Source organism: Dryobates pubescens, chromosome 5, assembly GCF_014839835.1.
Source record: "Dryobates pubescens isolate bDryPub1 chromosome 5, bDryPub1.pri, whole genome shotgun sequence".
Taxonomy (NCBI): Eukaryota; Metazoa; Chordata; class Aves; order Piciformes; family Picidae; genus Dryobates; species Dryobates pubescens.
The window spans coordinates 10,064,663-10,085,547 of record NC_071616.1 but is presented as its reverse complement, the minus strand read 5'-3'; the positions used below and the strand labels follow the sequence as shown (position 1 = coordinate 10,085,547).

At 42.3% G+C, this 20,885-nt stretch overlaps 1 protein-coding gene across 1 annotated transcript in view; it reads right to left on the bottom strand.

Moving 5' to 3' along the window:
- Positions 1 to 1,037: 1,037 nt before the first annotated feature.
- LOC104300366 (cytochrome c oxidase assembly protein COX16 homolog, mitochondrial) overlaps positions 1,038 to 20,885 on the bottom strand; it is a 63,783-nt gene continuing 43,935 nt past the window's right edge. Inside the window, exons 3-4 of the mRNA XM_054161574.1 lie at positions 16,567 to 16,629; positions 1,038 to 1,661 (exon numbers count right to left, since the gene is read on the bottom strand). Coding sequence (XP_054017549.1) covers positions 1,545 to 1,661; positions 16,567 to 16,629 — 180 coding nt within the window. The 3' untranslated portion in view covers positions 1,038 to 1,544. The remainder of the gene's footprint in view (positions 1,662 to 16,566; positions 16,630 to 20,885) is intronic.

Sequence of the window (20,885 nt, the reverse complement as noted above, 5' to 3'; positions counted from 1 at the left end):
GTTTAAGGGACTCTTTCCCCATAGGTAATTTTCCCTTTAGTTATGCCAAATCAAAACAATGTGAGGCTGTGTCCCAATCATAAAAACACAAAAGCTGCCTCAGCAGAAGGGTCCTGAATGCTTGCATGCTTTGCTCTATCACTTAGCACATGAAAGCAAATACAAAAAGACAAGGATTTCAGAAGGATTCATCAAAAGATAAACTCTGCACATGCACAAATATACATGCAATAATACATGTAAGAGGAGCTTTGCCACTATACAGTGGTTTGGGAGGATTCTGCTACAAAAGCTGCTCACAGTAAAACAGCATAGCTCTTAGCTCTTTAAGATGTTGACTTGCTGCATCGTGTCCAGAGAAGGGCAACGAAGATGGTGAGGGGTCTGGAGCACAAGCCCTGTGAGGAGAGGCTGAAGGAGCTGGGGTTGCTTAGCCTGGAGAAGAGGAGGCTCAGAGGAGACTTTATTGCTCTCTACAACTACCTGAAGGGAGGTTGTGGACAAGTGGGGGTTGGTCTCTTCTCCCAGGCACCCAGCACCAGAACAAGAGGACACAGTCTCAAGCTGCACCAGGGGAGGTTTAGGCTGGATGTTAGGAAGAAATTCTTCATCAAGAGAGTGATTGCCCATTGGAATGGGCTGCCCAGGGAGGTGGTGGAGTTGCCATCACTAGAGGTGTTTAGGAGGAGATTGATGGGGTGCTTGGTGCCATGGTTTAGTTGACTAGATGGTGTTGGATGATAGGTTGGACACGGTGATCTCAAAGGTCTCTCCCAATCTGGTCTATTCTATTCTATTCTATTCCTATTTCTATTTCTATTCTATTCCATTTCTATTCTATTTTATTTCTATTCTATTCTATTTTTTAGTGAGGAAAAATCCTCTCAATTGAAACTGAGAAGTTCCAATGGAAAGAACCTACCTGCACAGAGGTAATGGCAAAAATATCACCACAGCTACACAAAAGTTATTTGAGCAACTACCAGCTGACACCCTGTACAGACAAGTTCCTGGAAATGAAACACAAGAATATTATTTAGCCAAACCCAGGCTCTCTGTTCCAAACAGCTCATATGCCTGTGGAGTCCCTTCCAAGCTTAAGAGCCTGAAGTCATGCAGAGGCTCCCTGAAGCAGCATTTACTGGGCCACGCACATCTAGATGACAGCACTGTTGTTCTCATTAGGGTGACAACTTCTGGTACTGACAAGTGGCTCCTGAAATGTTATTCTGTGCTGTAGCATCTCAGTTTTGAATGACAGAGAGTGAAAAACTCTGGAATACTCTCGGTAGAATAATCAGCTATTCTTTAATTGAGAGCTCGTATCTACAGCCCGTGGAGCTCTATGCAAATGGAGGCAAACAAAGAGCTTCACATTATACAGTGCTTTTTGGACTGATCTCACAGTTACACACGGCTCAGCGCAGCCCACCCATCTCAAGTCTGTTCCTGACAATGGATTAAAAATTAAAAGTTCAGCCTAAGGTGGTTTTGTTGTTGGGCTTGTTTTTTTGCAGGGGGAGCACCAAAGCAGTCTTGCTCAATCATTCTGTTTTGAGACGGAGAGCCTCTCGTTGTCGCTTCTGCACAGCCCTGGAGTCTTCCCCCAGACGGGGCCCTCTGATGTTCTGCCAGTTATCCAAGTTGGACTTCTCCAGCTTCTGCAGATAAACAGCAAAAGTAACAGTGTCAATTTGACATGATTGAACATATGTGTTATTCTAAATGGGTTTATTTTTCCAGCTGAAACTCAAGCGGCACTATTCAATTGATCAACTTTGACCCACCCTGCAAAAGAAGTTCAACAATGAGGAAAAACATTAGGGAGCTATCCATAGCTATACATAAACAACTAAGGTGGGCATCATGGCACCTACTCATCAACAGGTACAAATAAGATGTAGGACAGGAAGCACTACAGCACCTGAACACGACTGATGAGATCTTGTATTCACTTTTTCTTTCTTCTCTCACCTTGTTTTCCCAATCTGTTCTACAACTGCAAGTCTGTCAAGCACGGAAGCAAGAGTGATAAGCATTGATACAGCTCAGAGAGAAGATTAGTAATTAGTGACCTGTAGTATCCTGTCAGCACAGATACAAAGCATACTGGAAAAGATGAATTATCTAGACAAAGAGAGAGAGTAACAACGCGATCCCTCTCAGTTCATGCGGTTTTGAGAGAGGTAGGTGATGTTTTCTGCTGCCTAGTTTCTCATGGTACCAAACCACCACAAATAGGTCTCTCACTAAATCATACATGAGATACACTAACTGGCACAACTGTCAGATGCTTTAAAACTGCCTAGATTTTAATTATTTCCTTGCCTATTTCTATCTTCCCCATTTAGAAGTATCAATGATTGCAAGTACTTATCCAGCTTTAAAGGCAGGCAAACATGAAGAACAGGTACCCTCCTGACACCACCTGCCAGCTGCTGCAGTTGAAGGAGACAAACATGCACTGCATCTTCACAGTCCTGCTGGCAGAGACACAGAAGGCCCTTCCCAGACCTCTAGATCCACATAGCAGCCTGCAGCATGGAACAGTGCATTGGACACAGTGGGGCTCTGCCAACAAAACACTGAGGAGGGATCTGCACCACTGCCAGAGACAGGGCTATTCTACATGCCCCAAAAAGGGCCATGCTGCATGCCATTAATGACAGATACTGCAGTTGAGATTTAAACCTCTGATCTGTGACCAGGGCCTCATCCCAGCAAATGCTGTAAAAATACACCAAAAAAACTTTAGCCCTGCCCTGAGCCCGGGGTCTAATTTGCCTGCCATCAATCATCCCAAAAATGGGCAAATACTGAGGGACTTGAGTAATAGCCACAGAATAATTCAGCAGCTATAACAGAACAGACCTGCTGCTATTAGTTCATGTTATGTAAAACTTTTCTGCCACTTCTACAATTGAGGAAATTGCAATGAGGTTAGTCAGGTATCAAAAGAAATTAGGCAACACTCAGCAGAAGATCTGTTAGAACACATGCACAAACAGAGCAGACGTTCACAAGGTAGGAGCAACTGAATTTTTTATACAGTGGAGTTGGCAAAGGTCCTTCTAAAGAATTGTCTTCACTGCTTTGTACATCTTATGATTATCTGGTACCCTCACTTCATCTGGAAGGGATCTGAGCTGACATGGAAGGAGGGAGAAAAGGGGAAGGTACCCATCATCCCGTGCAGCAGTGACCATCCACAGCGATTGCAAATTCAGAATGTAACATCTGATTCCAATGGAAGCTTCAAAGAAAACTGGACTGGAAATAACCTTGTGCTTTAACAGAAGGGAAGCATGCTGATTTTATTAAACACAAAGGAACAACCCAGTTGTGAGGATCTGAACTATCCCCAAAGGTGCTCCATTAGAGGAGACCTTATTGCTCTCTACAACTACCTGAAGGGAGGTTGTAGCCAGGTTGGGGCTGGTCTCTTCTCCCAGGCAACCAGCACCAGAACAAGAGGACATACTCTCAAGCTGCACTAGGGGAGGTTTAGGCTGGATGTTAGGAAGAAGTTCTTCACAGAAAGAATGATTGGCCATTGGAATGGGCTGTCCAGGGAGGTGGTAGAGTCACCATCAATGGAGGTGTTTAAGAAAAGACTGGATGGGGTGCTTGGTGCCATGATTTAGTTGATTAGATAGTGTTGGGTGATAGGGTGGGCTTAATTATCTCAAAGGTCTTTTCCAACCTGGTCTATTCCATTCCATTCCATTCCATTCCATTCCATTCCATTCCATTCCATTCCATTCCATTCCATTCCATTCCATTCCATTCCATTCCATTCCATTCCATTCAGCTTTGTGCAACCTGATCTAGTTGAAGATGCTCCTGCTCACCATAGAGGGGTTGGAGTAGGTGACCCTTAACAGCCTCTTCCAACCCCAAATATTCTTTGATTCTATGAAACACAGGAATGCAAAGCAGATTAGCAGTGACAATCAAGTACAGCTTTCAGAGAGGAGAAGCATGTCGATCACACAGTAATTCTGAGGGTGGCATCCCAGTCATCCGTGATACACATGTGCCTGTATCTGCAATTTAAATAGCCCACTTTTACAAGCAGTGTTTCTCTCAGTTATAACTGTTATTATTTATCTGCCTACTTACTATTTGTGGCCATTGGTTTTAGTGAAAAAAAACAAAGCTCAAATGTATTACATCTTGTAAAATGAAGGGTTCAATTACTACACAAGGTTGGACTCGATGATCTCAAAGGTCTTTTCCAACCTGGTTAATTCTATTCTACTCTATTCTATTCTACTCTATTCTATTCTATTCAAAACTTAGAATGAAACTCATACTATCTAAAGATAGGATACACAAAGAAGACATGCATACTTTTTATCTTTGTCTTTTAATCTTTACTTTCTATCTTGTGCTGGGAGTGCACAAGGAGTTGGGAGGGTAGAGCTGGGACACTTGACCTCAGCTGACCAAAGGGCTATTCCATACAGTATGATGCCACATTTGGCATATAAATTTGGGAGGAAGAAGGAAAGTGGGGACTTTTGGAGTGATGGTCTGCCCAAGTAACCATTACCTGTGATGGAGCCCTGCCCTCCTAGAGATGGCTGAACACCTGCCTGCTGATGGGAAGCAGTGAATGAATTCTTTGTTTTGCTTTGTTTGCATACACAGCTTTTGCTTTACCTATTAAGCTGTCTCTATCTCAAGCCACGAGTTTTCTCCCTTTTACCTTTCTGATTTTCTCCCTAGCCCACCAGTGGGGAGTGAGAGAGTGCCTGCATGGGGTTCAGCTGCCAGCTGAGGTTAAACCATGACGCTACTTCACGCACAACTAACCCAAACCCAACCTTTTTCTTTGGGCACCGACGTGAAAATTCTTACAACAGTATCACCACCAAAAGAATGGCTACACTAGATGTAGGCTAAAGATACAAACATGGCTACATTTTCAATTTTCTTAGTGCTGAGAGTAAGACCAAACTGACAGTCCCTCCATCAATGAGGTGCAGCATGAGCTGCAGTCACACAGCTCCTGCATATTTTCTGAGCTGGACAGTGAGAATGAGGCAAGCAGCTAGTTCTGCTCCCAGGTGAAACCCACCTCTTTCATTCTAACTGGCTCTTTAATTTCTTTTATCTTTGTCTTCTTAATCATTTTTTAATTTTTAGCCACCTAGACTCTGCCCACCTGACCTAATGAAGATGTCACATAAATCACTCCCAGGTTTTAGTAAATTGAAATACATATGAACTGGCAGTCTGAAAACCAAAAAGCTTCGTCCTCCTGATTCAAATGTACTAAATAGTCAATCACTGGAGACTGCAATGAAGTGTAATCAGATCAGACCAGCACTGCTTCTCCTGCTTGTCTCAAATAGCCCAAAGGATACTGAAAATTAGCTGTTTAAAGTAAGATCAGTGTAGTCCATTAAATCTACTGATTCACTTCCTAAATCAGCTGAACTACCTCTTAAAAAACCCAGCACTGACAGAAGCTGCAAATTCAACATCCACAAAACCAAGCAACAAAAAACAGCTATGCAGAGAGGCAAAGCTAACAACCCCCCCTAAAAATGTTCAACTATACTTCACACATATGACTTTTAAGACTCCTGTCCAAAAGCTTGCCTGATGCAAAGGTACCGATAAGGATGTAAAGAGACCTTAGCTTCTTCATGGCTGGTTTATATGGCCACGGCAACCCCATGCAGAGCTACAGGCTGGGGTTGGAGTGGCTGGAGAGCTCCCAAACAGAGAGGGACCTGGGGGTGCTGATTGACAGCTGCCTGAACATGAGCCAGCAGTGTGCCCAGGTGGCCAAGAAGGCCTATGGCATCCTGGCCTGCATCAAAAATAGTGTGGCTAGCAGGAGCTGGGAGGTCATTGTGCTCCTGTACTCTGCATTGGTTAGACCACACCTTAAGTCCTGTGTCCAGTTCTGGGCCCCTCAGTTTAAGAAGGACATTGAGAGACTTGAACGTGTCCAGAGAAGGGCAATGAGGCTGGGGAGAGGCCTTGAGCACAAGCCCTATGAGGAGAGGCTGAAGGAGCTGGGATTGTTTAGCCTGGAGAAGAGGAGGCTCAGGGGAGACCTCATTGCTCTCTACAACTACCTGAAAGGTGGTTGTAGCCAGGAAGGGGTTGGTCTCTTCTCTCTAGCAACCAGCACCAGAACAAGGGGACACAGTCTCAAGCTGTGCCAGGGGAAGTTTAGGCTCGAGATGAGGAGAAAGTTCTTCGCTGAGAGAGTCATTCATCATTGGAATGTGGTGCCCAGGGAGGTGGTGGAGTCACCATCCCTGGAGGTGTTCAAGAGGGGATTGGACGTGGCACTTGGTGCCATGGTCTAGTCATGAGGTCTGTGGTGACAGGTTGGACTTGATGATCTTTGAGGTCTCTTCCAACCTTGATGATACTGTGATACTACTGTGATATGCCTGAGTTGATATTAAGGAAAAGCCACAATTCTCTGTCAAGCCTTAAAATAAACTATTTTAAAATAGTTTGCATCCTACTCTTGCTACTCCTCCTGCCATAATAAACAAACCAAAACCTGCAGAAATTCATTTAGAGCTATTGGTGCTCAGGCTGAGTCACTTCAAGATGGTCACTGCTGAAAAATGTTTGACTTCAGTCTTTGTTTCCCACATGTGAAAAGTAGGATAAGAAAATCCTGTTTGCTTTACAGCTTGATGCAATAAATTCTGTGATGAGCACCACAGAAAGAAATTGCTCTCATTCAGAGAGACAAATATTTCCCATCATTATAGCAAGCAAACCCATCCACAGATAGAAGATGAGCCAGGAAGAATATCCTCATGGCTGAAAACATGCAGTGGAAGAAGTGAACTAAACCAGTCAGCATTTGCCATAAACAATATGTCGAGGAACTCTTATGATGATGTACAGATGCCAAGGTACAGAATTAACTCTAACACTGAATCTGCTGTCTTGTGCCTGACTGAAAATCTTAACTTTATCGTCACACTGATAGGGCCTTACTTGTTTATTTACATCTCCCTCCTAGAGACAACTTCTTCTAAGTTTGATGTTGCTTAATTTGTTTAGGATGTGACGTAATTTAATACCTGTCATTAAGGATTTGATAATGGGATTAGCAATTTGATCCTCGGATTAAAAAGAATCATTTTTCCAAGTAAAGAATGTTTAGTTATTAGTGTATAAGCAAGTCAGCAAGCAGCATGCTACGTCCAGAATAAGGGTTTTTTGTTCATTAAGGGAAGGAATGGGGATATTTTTGCATGTAGGCACCCACAGAGCTGCTTCTCTTTTTAGTTTTGCTGAAGAGTGGCAAAAACCATGATGATGAAACCATCAGAGGCTTTGTGGCTAACTTCAGTGGGATCTAAGACCTTTCATCTATGGATCAATTAACTAACCCATGGTGAACTGGTTTAAGAGACTCTTTCCCCATAGGTAATTTTCCCTTTAGCTATGCCAAATCAAAACAATCTAGGGCTGTGCCCCACTCATTAGAATAGAATAGAATGTAGAATAGAATAGAATATAGAATAGAATATAGAATAGAATAGACCAGGTTGGAAGAGACCTTCAAGATCATCGCGTCCAACCCATCAACCAATCCAACCCACCTAAACAACTAACCCATGGCACCAAGCACCCCATCAAGTCTCCTCCTGAACACCTCCAATGACAGTGACTCCACCACCTCCCCAGGCAGCCCATTCCAATGGGCAATCACTCTCTCTGTGTAAAACTTCCATCTAACCTCCAGCCTAAACCTCCCCTGGCACAGCCTAAGACTGTGTCCTCTAATGACATAGATGAAGAAAACAAATACATACTGCTGATGAATTAAACCTATTTAAGGGTATGCAATACTTGAACTGGCACAGATGATGGAATCTCTGGGTGGAGAGAGACCAGAAACATTTCTGAGTAGCTACACTGTAAAAGATGTGTATCAAGAAACTGTGCCAGCAACTTGCTTGTGCATCCTTTTCCCAATCTGAGGAACAAGAATAGGATTTACTTCCATCTCAGAGGTGTCAGAGGTTGTAATTAATGTTCACAGAATGCTCTCATAGTTTTGAGTGAAGATGCTATAGTGATACAAATTACTCAGTAAATCAAATACTTGTAGCACTCAGTTAAAGCCACACATTTACACAGCCTTGGATTTTGAAAATAATAGAAAATAAGGTTGGGCAGATATATTTGCATCTGGGACTTAGGGTTCATAGTATCATAGTATCAGTCAGGGTTGGAAGGGACCACAAGGATCATCTAGTTCCAACCCCCCTGCCATGGGCAGGGACACCCCACACTAGATCAGGCTGGCCAGAGCCTCGTCCAGCCTGGGCTTAAACACCTCCAGGGACGGCGCCCCAACCACCTCCCTGGACAACCCATTCCAGGGCTTCACCACTCTCATGGGGAAGAACTTTCTTCTCACGTCCAGCCTGAATCTCCCCACCTCCAGCTTCATTCCATTCCCCCTAGTCCTATCACTACCTGATATCCTGAGAAGTCCCTCCCCAGCCTTCTTGTAGGCCCCCTTCAGATACTGGAAGGCCACAATGAGGTCACCTCTGAGCCTTCTCTTCTCCAGACTGAACAGCCCCAACTCCTTCACCATGATTTCCTTCTAATCAACACACAGCCTCACTTCTTAAAATGAAGAATGCCTTAAAAACCACATCAAATCTCAGAGGATAACCTGGTGCCATTTACACATTACACCTGCAGATCACCCAAGATGGACTTCTTGGTTCAAAAGTTCCATGGGTAAAGTCAAGAGAACTCATGAGTGGGTCATTTACTTCCAGCATATCTTAGTGAGTATAAATGAAACTCTGAAACACCCAGCATAACGAACAGCATGACTGCAATACTACACCTTCAAGACCAAATCTCAGAAATTCAGCAAACTCCACTTTTAATTAAGTACTAAAGTGCACATAGGATAGTTTTCATTTCTCTTGTATATGGGAAATTATATTGAGCCGTGATTCATGTGTCCTAGAAAGAGAAGGGCTCATTGTTGAAGTTCACCTCTGGGATTACAGCTTGGGAGACCTAGCCAAGTTAACAGGACCAGGGAATTTCCCAACTTTGACTGCTTGATCTTGTCAACTTTGTGACATCCTTAACTTTGTACAGGTACATCCTAGTTAGAGCAGCACAAGCCTCTAGAAGAGGAGCAGCCAAGGACAGGCTTTGGGCACGTGTGCAGAACTTGTGTTAACTATATAAAGGTGACCTTGGCTGAAGGGGTATGTGATCTCTTACAGTGTAGGAGTGCAGGGAGAGAGAAAGAAGAAAAATTAAAAAGAGCTAAAAATGACAGTTCTGGAGCTGGTAGGAAGAGCACGTGGAGGATGCCTCTGAAGGATGCCTCCAAAAGTGTCCTGTCACCACTGAGAAGGTTTATTTCAAACATCTTGCTAGAACTATGTATACTTGGAAGCGTGGGCAATATTTTTTACTTGGTGTATATAAAACTTGGCACACTATGTCCTTCTAATAATGATTAAAAAATACAGTCTTAATCAAAAAAAGAAAGAGGTGTACAAGGATCAAAATAGAGCAGACCCATGAGTCATACACGGTGTTTTTTTGACAAAGTCTGAAAAAAAAGCTTGTACAGGCTGCTTATGTAAGAGGAAAAAGCTGTGGTGAGTATCACAGTGAAGGGCTAAGGGATTACCACAAGAAATGACCACTTGCCACTATGAAACTGCTAACAGAAGTGTGTGGGCATAAGAAAAGATACAATGAGAGATGGTTTACAACAATAATAGTATCATAGTATCAGTCAGGGTTGGAAGGGACCACAAGGATCATCTAGTTCCAACTCCCCTGCCATGGGCAGGGACACCCCACACTAGATCAGGCTGGCCAGGGCCTCATCTAGCCTGGTCTTAAACACCTCCAGGGATGGGGCCTTAACTACCTCCCTGGACAACCCATTCCAGGGCTTCACCACTCTCACAGTGAAGAACTTCCTCCTCATATCCAGCCTGAATCACCCCATCTCCAGCTTCATTCCATTCCCCCTAGTCCTATCACTACCTGAGATCCTAAGGAGTCCCTCCCCAGCCTTCTTGTGGCCCCCTTCAGATACTGGAAGGCCACAATTAGGTCACCTTGGAGCCTTCTCTTCTCCAGACTGAACAGCCCCAAGTCCTTCAGTCTGTCCTCACAGGAGAGGTGCTCCAGCCCTCTGATCATCCTTGCCGCCCTTCCCTGGACACCTTCCAGCACGTCCATATCCCTCTTGTAATAGGGGCTCCAGAACTGGAGTCCAATTATTCTTAAATCCAGGAAATTAAATAACTATTTTATAGTAACCACATGTTTAAATCAGCCACTCTGAATTGGCGAGTTAAATCATGTGTCTCACCCACTGCTCCTCTATCCTGGCCTCACTCAGTCCACCTAACATTCACTAACATTGGTTAGTGCAGTTTAGGACTTTTGTTTCTTATCGACACCTTCCTGCTGATTTTCCACTCAGCTCTCTTCCAGAAGAATAGAATAGAATAAACCAGGTTGGAAGAGACCTTCAAGATCATTGTGTCCAACCTATCACCCAACACCACCTAATCAACTAAACCATGCAACCAAGCATACTGTCAAGTCTCCTCCTGAACACCCCCAGCAATGGCGACCCCACCACCTCCTCGGGCAGCCCATTCCAATGGGCAATCACTCTCTCTGTGTAAAACTTCCTCCTAACCTCCTAAAGTTGCTTGTCAATTTATATGCAGAAACAGAATGCATTTCTGTGTAGAAACTAGGGGTTTGTCTAAATATTAAAAGAGCTATTTCAATCCTTTCAGCCATAAATAGCTTTCTTTTTCAGCGATATCAATGGCTACTGCTTGATTTCTGCTGTGGGGGGAAATTTCCCATAGGAAAAAAGATAATCCTCCTCTCTCTTCTTTGTGGCATTCCCTGTCTACTTGATGAGGACAGTAACATGAGTGTTAGTCCCCCACTGTATTGCCCATAACAGTAAAACTATTTCTCAGCAACACTGCTGATTGTACAGTACACAAAAACCTGATGAATCTTTCATTCTGTCAGAACCAACAGGACTTCAAATCAGAATGACTTCTGTCTGAGAGGAATCAAGGCATCTATCTACATTCTTACAAGAATGCAGAGAACATTTCAGAAGGTAAGGTCTGGGCTCTTTCTGTGGTTGGAGAGTATTTTAGTTTTGAGCTCCATCATGCTTAGACTATTTTCACATTGGAACTGTAAGATGGCACAGTGCAACAGAAGCTTTCCAGTGACTCGCTGGGAAGATGCCATGAACAAGATGGAGTACTACATACTGAACTGCCAACAGTATTCTCCTCAGCCTCTGTATTTCTCAGTGATGTCTCCTAGCTGTACTTGGGCGAAACTCAAGTTTTACCAGCTGCATGATGAAGTCAGGTATTGAAATGGGGACCTTTTCCATTCAATTTCTTTTAAAGTTTGATTATTTAGTTAAAAAGCATGCAGACTCCATGGCCAGTCTGCAGTGGCATCTTAGATCTCATTTTTGTGTTCAATCAGTAAGCCTCTTAGGACAGACAGTGAGACCAACTCTCTGACTGTAACTTGCTGGTGCAGACTACAATTGCACAGTGTAAGTCTGAGCATTAAATACAGATGAGTAAAAACAACCTGAGAAGCAAAGACCATGCAAGAATTGCATAACAATCTTTTAAAGTATTTAAAATTTGGAGTGAGTGTGTGTGTGGGCATCACCTGGAAGCATGCTGGCAATCAGAGAATATTCTGGATAGTTTATGAAATTGGCTCCTCTCCATGAGACTTTGGCTGCGCTGCTGTGTCCCCAGCATGCTTCAGGGCTACAGGCTGAAGGCCCTTACTAGTTCCCCATCCCACCAGTTCTGGTGTGTCATCCCACAGCTTATCACATAAAAGCCTGATGCTATTATCACCCTCCCCTTCACACCTAGTTTAAAGCCCTCTCAATCAGCCCTGCAATCTCCTGGGTGAAGACCCTCTTCAAATGGTGCTCCCATCTACTAATAACAAAACTTACTTCTAATTTTAGTACCTTTGCTGGAATTAAAACCAAAATCTTCAGTAACTAGCATTTCTTCTTATGAAGGTATCTGTATATAACTAACATTCTTTTTGGTATCTTTTAGAAGATTTAATTAAAGCATTTTCTCAAGCCCTAAGCTGATATATTCAGCCTGTTCAGCAACCTGTTCCATTTTTAAGGCCTTGTTCAAAATGTGGGCACCAGAAGTAGATCCTTCATTTGAGCACTAGTCTCATCAGTATTACACTCAGAAGGCCATTGGAATGGGCTGCCCAGGGAAGTGGTAGAGTCACCATCACTGGAGGGGTTTAGGAGGAGACTTGATGGGGAGCTTGGTGCCACGGTTTAGTTGATTAGATGGTGTTGGATGATAGGTTGGGCACAATGATCTTGAAGGTCTCCTCCAACCTGGTCTCGTCTATTCTAGTCTAGTCTAGTCTAGCATCTAGCATTCATGTTTATATTCATAAAGACTGAATTAGCTCTTTGCACCACAGCAGATCAATCTGAATTACTTACACACTGACTCCTAAATCTTCTCCAGCATTACTGGAGGGTTAGGGCCTGCGTTAACAGTTTTAGAAACAAATAACTTAGGTTATTTCAAAAGGTACTTTGCTCATTTAATGGAGCCAGCTTCCCAAGGAGTATGACCAGCTCCCTGCCTTGCCATACTTTTACCCTTTCAATACTTTTGTATCACTTGCACTTCAGTACTCATTTTACAATTACTTCCATATCACTGAAAAAAGTACTCAGTATAGCCCAGGTATGAACCAAATCTCACTGAGCACCTCAGAATACCACTTTCCTGCCCAGTGATGATTCCCAGAGAATCATCATCCCCAGACTGATATTCTGAGCAGTTACTGAAGTCTTCCCAGCATTTTCTTCCCAGCCATAAGAGCCTGACACTATATTAAATAACATCTTGTTTGATTATCAAGAGTTTTGGAAGTATATCCCTCGTCTCTTCTCATTTGAATACAAGGAATTTTTTCCTCTATAAAGTAATAGAAATGTTGGGGTTTTTTAATGCTGCTACTCTGCCAATGTGCTTCCTCATGATTTTACATTCTCATTACTGTATTTAGTTCCCTGCAACACCATCCTCTTACCCATATCCTTGTCAGCTTAACTTATCAGACAACTCTCTGATGTCTTTAGTGCCTTTTATCAATCTTCACTGCTTTATAATCTCATGCACTGTTTCCATAGCAATCCTTCACATTTTTTTTCTTTATTGTGATATTTTTTTTATCTCTGCTTTCAATTGTCATTGATTCCCACTGGATATCATGCATTTGATTCAAACTTAACTGATGTTTTCATTGTAAAATGTTAATAAATTCCATTTAAAGAGCTTTTCATTTGTTTGAAAACCCTAAGCAACAATTCCTTATTTTACAGTCTGATGTAACTAACTGAGGACAGATTTTTTTTCAATGTGTACTAGACCCTTAATTTGACAGAAGGACAGAAACCAAGTGTTAGAAAAAGGAATGCTATCCTGAGATTGCATTTAAGGCACTGAAAAGGATTGTACTGCTGTGGTCAAACATCTACAAGAATGCTTTTCACAGATCACATCGATTTTCATTTTCAATTTTTCATTCCCCTCTTTCAAACAAGATTCCTATGCTTTCAAATAAAATACTCTAGGCTTTTGTCACAGGTCAAACACTTGACATTTTTTACAGTGTGTTCTACAAGGCCCAGCTCAGCAGCAGAACTACATTCACATCAGTACCAGTGTCACTAGTGGACAGAGCTGTGATTTATTAGGCAAAGGGGAGCAGCAAGGACTAATGAGGACATATGAGGACACCAAAATGTGTGAGAGGAATGCATAAAGGGAAAATGCATGCAAAGGTAGCTTGCTTCTCTGGCATGTCCCAAGGCAGAAGATAAATAGCATTATTAACAGATCAGAGATACAAGAAGTGCAGTATGTATTACACACGCCAGTTCCTCCTTCCTCAAAATAGTATCCTGGCCAGAAACACTCCTGTGTGAAATAAAGCAACTTGTGTATAGCTTGAGAAGTCATAAGTTAGTAAATTAGAAGGTGAGAAAATGTCTTTATGTTAATTTCCTCACAGTAAGTTGATTCAATCTGTGATTACAACTTTTTTCTTCACCACCACCACACTGGCGACAAAACACAGACTTCAACACGTTTTAAACACACACACGCACACACACAAAAGTCTTTATCTTTTGCAATATGCCCATAAAGATGTATGCTTGTTGCAGGAATTGTGACATTCTAAAAGAACTCAGCATACAGGCAATATGTGAGGAGGTTTCTGTAAGGACAAGGAGATATTTTTAAAAGTCGTAGAGAGGGCCAATGGACATTTACATGGATCAGGCAACCATGCTTCAAAAGAGCTGGCTTGGTATCCTCAGTAACAGCTGCAGATAAAATGCTAATAATATTGGAAAATAAGGCTTTACATATGAAAAGAGCAACTTTTTTTTTTTTTTTTTTTTAAACTGCCCTTGATCTCTTCTCATACCATATTTAGTAACAGCCACCAGTGTAATCCTCCACTGTGACCTACATATACAATTAGAAGATGTTCTCAAGAGCTGTATTTTGGACAAGGTAAAAAAAAAAAATGATGAGGGGGGGCTAAAAAACCCCCCTGGCCCAGAAGACATGGGGGGGTCTACAAAAAACTACTCTCCTAAACACCAGCTGTAACTCAGTGACTGGTTAGATTTTGTCCAACAGAATATAGAGGTAACGTTGACTAAATTTGTCACATGCTCCCTGTTGAGTCTAGGAAGTACACACGATGACTGCTGGTAGTTGGACTCGATGATCTTTGAGGTCTCTTCCAACCTTAGTGATACTGTGATAGTTCCACAAGTTTCAGTGAAGCAAGGAATGAATTTGCCTGGTGCTGGCAAGTGGGTACCCAGAGTTAAGTGTATATTGAGATCAGAGTTCAAAACATTAATCTGAATGCATTTTCATTATGTGGAAATGGAAATCCATTTGTTTTGTTGAACTGGTCTAGCCCCTCTAACACCTAAATACTGCTTTGGGAGAATTTCAGTCTGGGAACTCTCTGTAGTTTAGAGGAAGAAAATAATAAGATTGCTTCTGTCATTTCTGTCCATCAGGAAGAAGCCTCATTACCCAGTAGGCTTGTAATATGTGGTTATGCCAGTTGTATTTTATTATCATCGATTTATCCATAAAGCTAATGCATTTATGGCCATTTAAATATTATCCTTCAACTATTTACTTCTGAAGAGAAAGCAAGGCATATCTGAATACAGATCAGTTGATTTTGAGGTTAGGTAGTGAGTTAAACAGAGAGATGTGGTTTCTTTCACTGCTTGGGGCTCTTCCACATAAATAAACCAAAGCAGCCTTGCAGTATATTCTCAAGAAAGTGAGACACAATTATCCCTGAGGCAATCAGAACTTTGTGGATTTGTACATTTTGAGTTTCCACTGGAGCCTTCCACATGCACTTAGGGATCACATATTTTTATCCCCTGCACCATAAAACATGGTTCATAGGAGGAGGATGCCCCAAACCTGTTTGCAATAATGGCAAAGACACTGTCACAAACCTGGCAGGTAGGCAGGCATTCTGAGAAATTAAGCACACAGAAACAGGAAAAGTTTTGCTCTCGTTTCAGAAAAATCACAAAAGAGTAACACGACAGGAAAGTTTGATTAGCAAGACCATGTGCTGCCATTTGGACATCTGACAGATATGGGGGCAATCAAGCTCTTCAAAGGCTTGTGACAGGAATGTGGCACAGGAAGCAAAAGAAAACCCGTGTTAAACATAAAGCCACAGAGATAGACAAAGTGTTAGCTGGGCATTCAAGTAATTTTAGAAGATTATCAATTATCTTACACAGCTTTATCCTTTGTTTCTGGATACAGGGTGGTTTTTCCCAATTTTCCTAACATTGCTTTTTGCAGGCCTGAAGATTTATGGAACTGTGGCTATCAATCTGGCCAAAACAGCCATTTTGGACCTCAGTAACATCTGAAGAAAAGGCATGGCTAAGGAAAGAGTGAAACTGTTCCCTATAAAATGTTCTGAAATAGGGAAAAAGAACAGCAGTTATTTGAAAGACACATGTAAGCTTCAGGAGCAAGAAACATCAGAAAGCACACCTAACACATAGTTCCCTAATTTGGTACACAGATCATCAAAAGTCATACAGTGGAACTGTTGACATATACACATACACACATTCCATCTAAGGCCAACCTCAGCTCTGCATTTATAGACTGGTTAGCCACAGAAGTGGTGGAACTGATTTGTGCCGCTGTACTTGACACCTGGACATCAAAGTAAAGCTTGTGTTCAGAAAGAAACACTGCATGTTCAAAAACCTTTCATTACATAAAATCTTGGTTTTATTGGACATCAGTGAGTCAAAGGCAGATGGCTGATCTAATTTTAGTTAGGGCCAGATACAACCCACCAGCGGCCAGGGTAATCAAGGGTAGCCAAGGTTATGAGCCACAAGCAACACATTTATTTTACCTCATATTCAGATTCCAGTGTCACTGTGTTCTGTTTTAATTTTTCTTTCAAAGCTGGATCGACCTGCAAGACAAAACCAAAACAAATCTGTTTGCTTTTAAGAATTTCTCCTTAAAAAAAATCTTAAGCTCTAAATGAAAACCCACCCCGAAATGAGTTCCTGTGCTCTTTGTTCAGATACCAGGATGATGAACACAGTACAAGACTTGGGCTGAAAAGAGACAAGTCAACAGCCAAATTTTTTTCAAATCAAGCAAGGAAGCACGTTTGTAACTGCAATTGCATTACCTTAGACACTGAAATCTGTAACTCTCTAGTTTGAAACTGTCAAGCCATGCAATGCCTTTAAACAGATGAAACACGACCACGAAAGAGACAATTGTGATCACATTACATGTTTCACTGCTGAATGTTGTGTTCAGTGGTTTTTCAGTGTCTAAGCATGAGTCAAGCTTCCACTTTTCTGGCGAATACACAGCTGTTTCATAGTTTTGCTTCTGTGCCAACAATGTCAATGATTCCTGACACCTTTCACAGGAATCTGTTCAAAGAACAAATCTAAGAACAGACACGTCAGTGAACCATAGCAGATGCATTCCATGTTTTAACTTCTGAGTCCAGAAGAAGCTATGTTCATCCTCCCCTTCACTAAGAAGCATCTGTCTCCCACAGGCCTAAGTGTAGAAGCAAAGCAGAGAAAGAGAATTAGCATTCTTCATGCTTAGAGAGAGTGTTTTGTCTTCTCCTCAAACAGACATCAGCCACAAATGCAGTATTCAGACACAGTATTTAGGCTAATCAATTAAAGTCTCAAACAAATCTATCATAAGAAAACATTCTCATTTTTAAAGCTTCAATACAACCAGTGTTAAACAAAACAGATGTGTAAGGAGACTGGTACTGAGTCTAGTGCTACATCCTTGGTACACTAGTCCATCTATGACTAGTTCAGTGAAGAAAAACTGCTATTCTTTTAATTTTCTGCTTCTTGATCTAAATGAAAAGGGCTCAGCTGTCCTTGTCACAACCAACTTCAAATGCCTATAAGCAGTCTAGGAGAGAAAAAGAAGGCAACATGTCACAGAATTTGCCTGGTTGATGAGAAGCTCTCCTTTCAGATTCTGTCCCAACACAAGCTCCTGATCCTCAGAGGTACTTAAAATACACACCTACTACCTCTATTGACGGGAACTGCTCTAAAGATTTCCCTAGGCCATAACATTCCCCTTGATTACAGACACTGCCTGCTAGTTAGTATGCAGGCTGTGAGACCTCAGTTCCTAAGGATGCTCAGACAGGCAAGTCTAACACCATCTGTGCATGGCCAGAGGTTTGATTTCCCTATCGGATCAGAGATCTGGCCGGAGAAGTAAATGTGTTTGCAACCTCTAGACTCACTACACTTGGGAACTAAGCCAAAACTTTGAAAATGGTTGAAGTCTGTGCAGGATACAGCTCCCACCTTCTTTGTAATATAAAAACAACTTGTAAAACAAGGTCCTGTCTCTGCACTGGCCCTCTACATCAAATAAAAAGTGAAATGCTACGTCTCTGTCGTGGCATTTGAGGCCTGCATACAACTGCCCCTCATTAAAGATGGATTACAGCTCTCCTGTGACCATGACCTCCAACAACAGCCATGCTTCATTAGAACAACAAACTCATCCATCACATGCACAGAAATGCTAACTCTTTGGAGCTTGCTTTCAATGAGATAAGAGTGATCATGGACCTCACTGTATTCAGAACTAAATGCAAACACCATTTGTTATGCTTGGTATTCTCTCAACACACATATGGACAAGGGGAAATAAATGTTCCAGCAAGTCAAGAAGCAAGAGAGTTGTTCTCCTCCTGTGCTTTCTATCCATTTAATAAAGCACCAAAGATGACATAGTTGGAGCAGTGTTTTCACTTAATTAACCACAGCCAGAATTTATCTTGCCAAGCTCAATAGCTCCATTATCAAGTTTTATTTTAGCAATTCTTAGTGTAATTTTTAAAAAGTTTGCATGGTCACATTTATGCAAGGTAAAGGGAAATAAGCAGTGAAGTCACTGCTGCTCCTGCTTCCTTACAGGCTCTTCTGTCCTCAGATTTGTCTTGGCTCCTCTGCCTGCACAAAAGGAGAAGAGTAGCTAAAACGGAGACACAGCATCCAATTACTCATAACTGCTTGATGCTGTAGCTGTAACACAGACACCAAAAAATGCAGAAATGAAGGAGGCTAGTTAAAGTTTCTACCCCCAAAAAAAGTTATGCTGTAAATGATACATTAAGAGAAACTTCTTTAGAAGCAGGAGTTTTACTCAGCAAATTAATTTAGCAAAAAAGTAATTAAACCCTGATTTGAGGGCACAATATACACCATCTTGACATGCTCTCAACACTCAGCAGGCAGGCACATGAAAGACAGAAGTTCACTCTGAAGGACATGTTATTTTGCTCAAAGATCCACCAGAAAGAAAAAAAAAATAAAAGAAAAGGGGGGGGGGAGCAAGTTTGTATTTCCTCTTGGCTTTACCTTTTCTTCCCCTCCTATATATACACTTACCCACATAGAACAATTTAAACACACTTGCTGGGGTTGCTTAGCCTGGAGAGGAGGAGACTCAGGGGTGACCACCTTGCTCTCTACAACTACCTTAAGGGAGGTTGTAGACAGGCAGAGGTTGGTCTCTTCTCCCAGGCAACCAGCACCAGAACAAGAGGACACAGTCTCAGGCTGCACCAGGGCAAGTTTAGGCTAGAGGTTAGGAAGAAGTTCTAGAGAGAGAGAACGATTACCCGTTGGAATGGGCTGCCTGGGGAGGTGGTGGAGTCACCATCATTAGAGGTGTTTAGGAGGAGACTTGATAGGGTGCTTGGTGCCATGGTTTAGTTGATTAGATGGTGTTGGATGATAGATTGGACGCTATGATCTTGAAGGTCTCTTCTGGTCTGGTCTGGTCTATTCTATTCTATTCCAACCATGACTCTGCACAGAATTTGACTCATAGAATCAGTAAGGTTGGAAAAGACCTCAAAGATCATCAAGTCAACCTGTCACCCAACACCTCATGACTACTAAACCATGGCACCAAGTGCCACATCCAGTCCCCTCTTGAACACCTCCAGGGATGGTGACTCCACCACCTCCCTGGGCAGCACATTCCAATGGCTAACAACTCTCTCTGTGAAGAACTTTCTCCTCACCTCCAGCCTAAACTTCCCCTGGCACAGTCATCTGCACTTTCTAAAAAGTGATTGCAAAGCCCTGCTTTTCAGCTGCCAAATGGAGACAGATGGGTTATACAAATTGTTTTCAGAACCAATATGGCAGTTGAGAAAGAGCCTCACCGTAAAGTTCTGTTCCCGCAGTGTTGGTCCCAACGCTAAACCATCCTTACAAGATCACAAGAACAACAACAAAAAAAAAAACCAGCAGAGAAAGGAGAACAGAACGGTGCCATTTTCATTCTGAAGAGGCAGATAAACACAAATGTGAGCCACAATCACAGCTCCTAACTAGGGAACACTTAAAATGTGGGCAGAGCCACGACAAGTGGCTGCGCCAGAGCAGCAGCTCCTTTACGTTACACATCTGCCACAAGATCCAAATTTAAACGCGTACATTCGCTTGCATGACGACGGCTATGCCAACGCAAATACTGCCAAAGGAGCTAAAATTACTCAGCTATGGACTGGCAAATGAATCATCAGCTAAATTATGAATACAAATCCCTATTAGTAAACACGACGGAGGAAGCAGACAAAGCCCAAATGCCCTAACAGCCTGGCAGTGTCCTCTGCACCATTATTTAGGAGGCAGGAAGGAGCACAAGACAATATCCTTTTGCATTAGAGGGCTCCTTCTTGACAGGAAAAATCTCAGACTTAAGATCCATTTAAATGCAAGCTTTGTCTCTAAATATAGAGTCCCAAGATATATGGGCTTCTAATTACAGCATAACTTCACATTACATTTCTACTGAAAAACTACTGAAATACTTGATGTGAGTATTGTAGCCAGGAGGGGGTTGGTCTCTTCTCCCAGGCAACCAGCACCAGAACAAGAGGACACAGTCTCAAGCTGCACCAGGGGAAGCTTAAACTCGAGGTGAGGAGAAAGTTCTTCACAGAGAGAGTTGTTAGGCATTGGAATGTGCTGCCCAGGGAGGTGGTGGAATCACCATCCCTGGAGGTGTTCAAGAGGGGATTGGATGTGGCACTTGTTGCCATGGTCTAGTAGTCATGAGGTGTTGGGTGACAGGTTGGACTTGATGATCTTCGAGGTCTTTTCCAACCTTATTGATTCTATGATTCTATTCTATGATTCT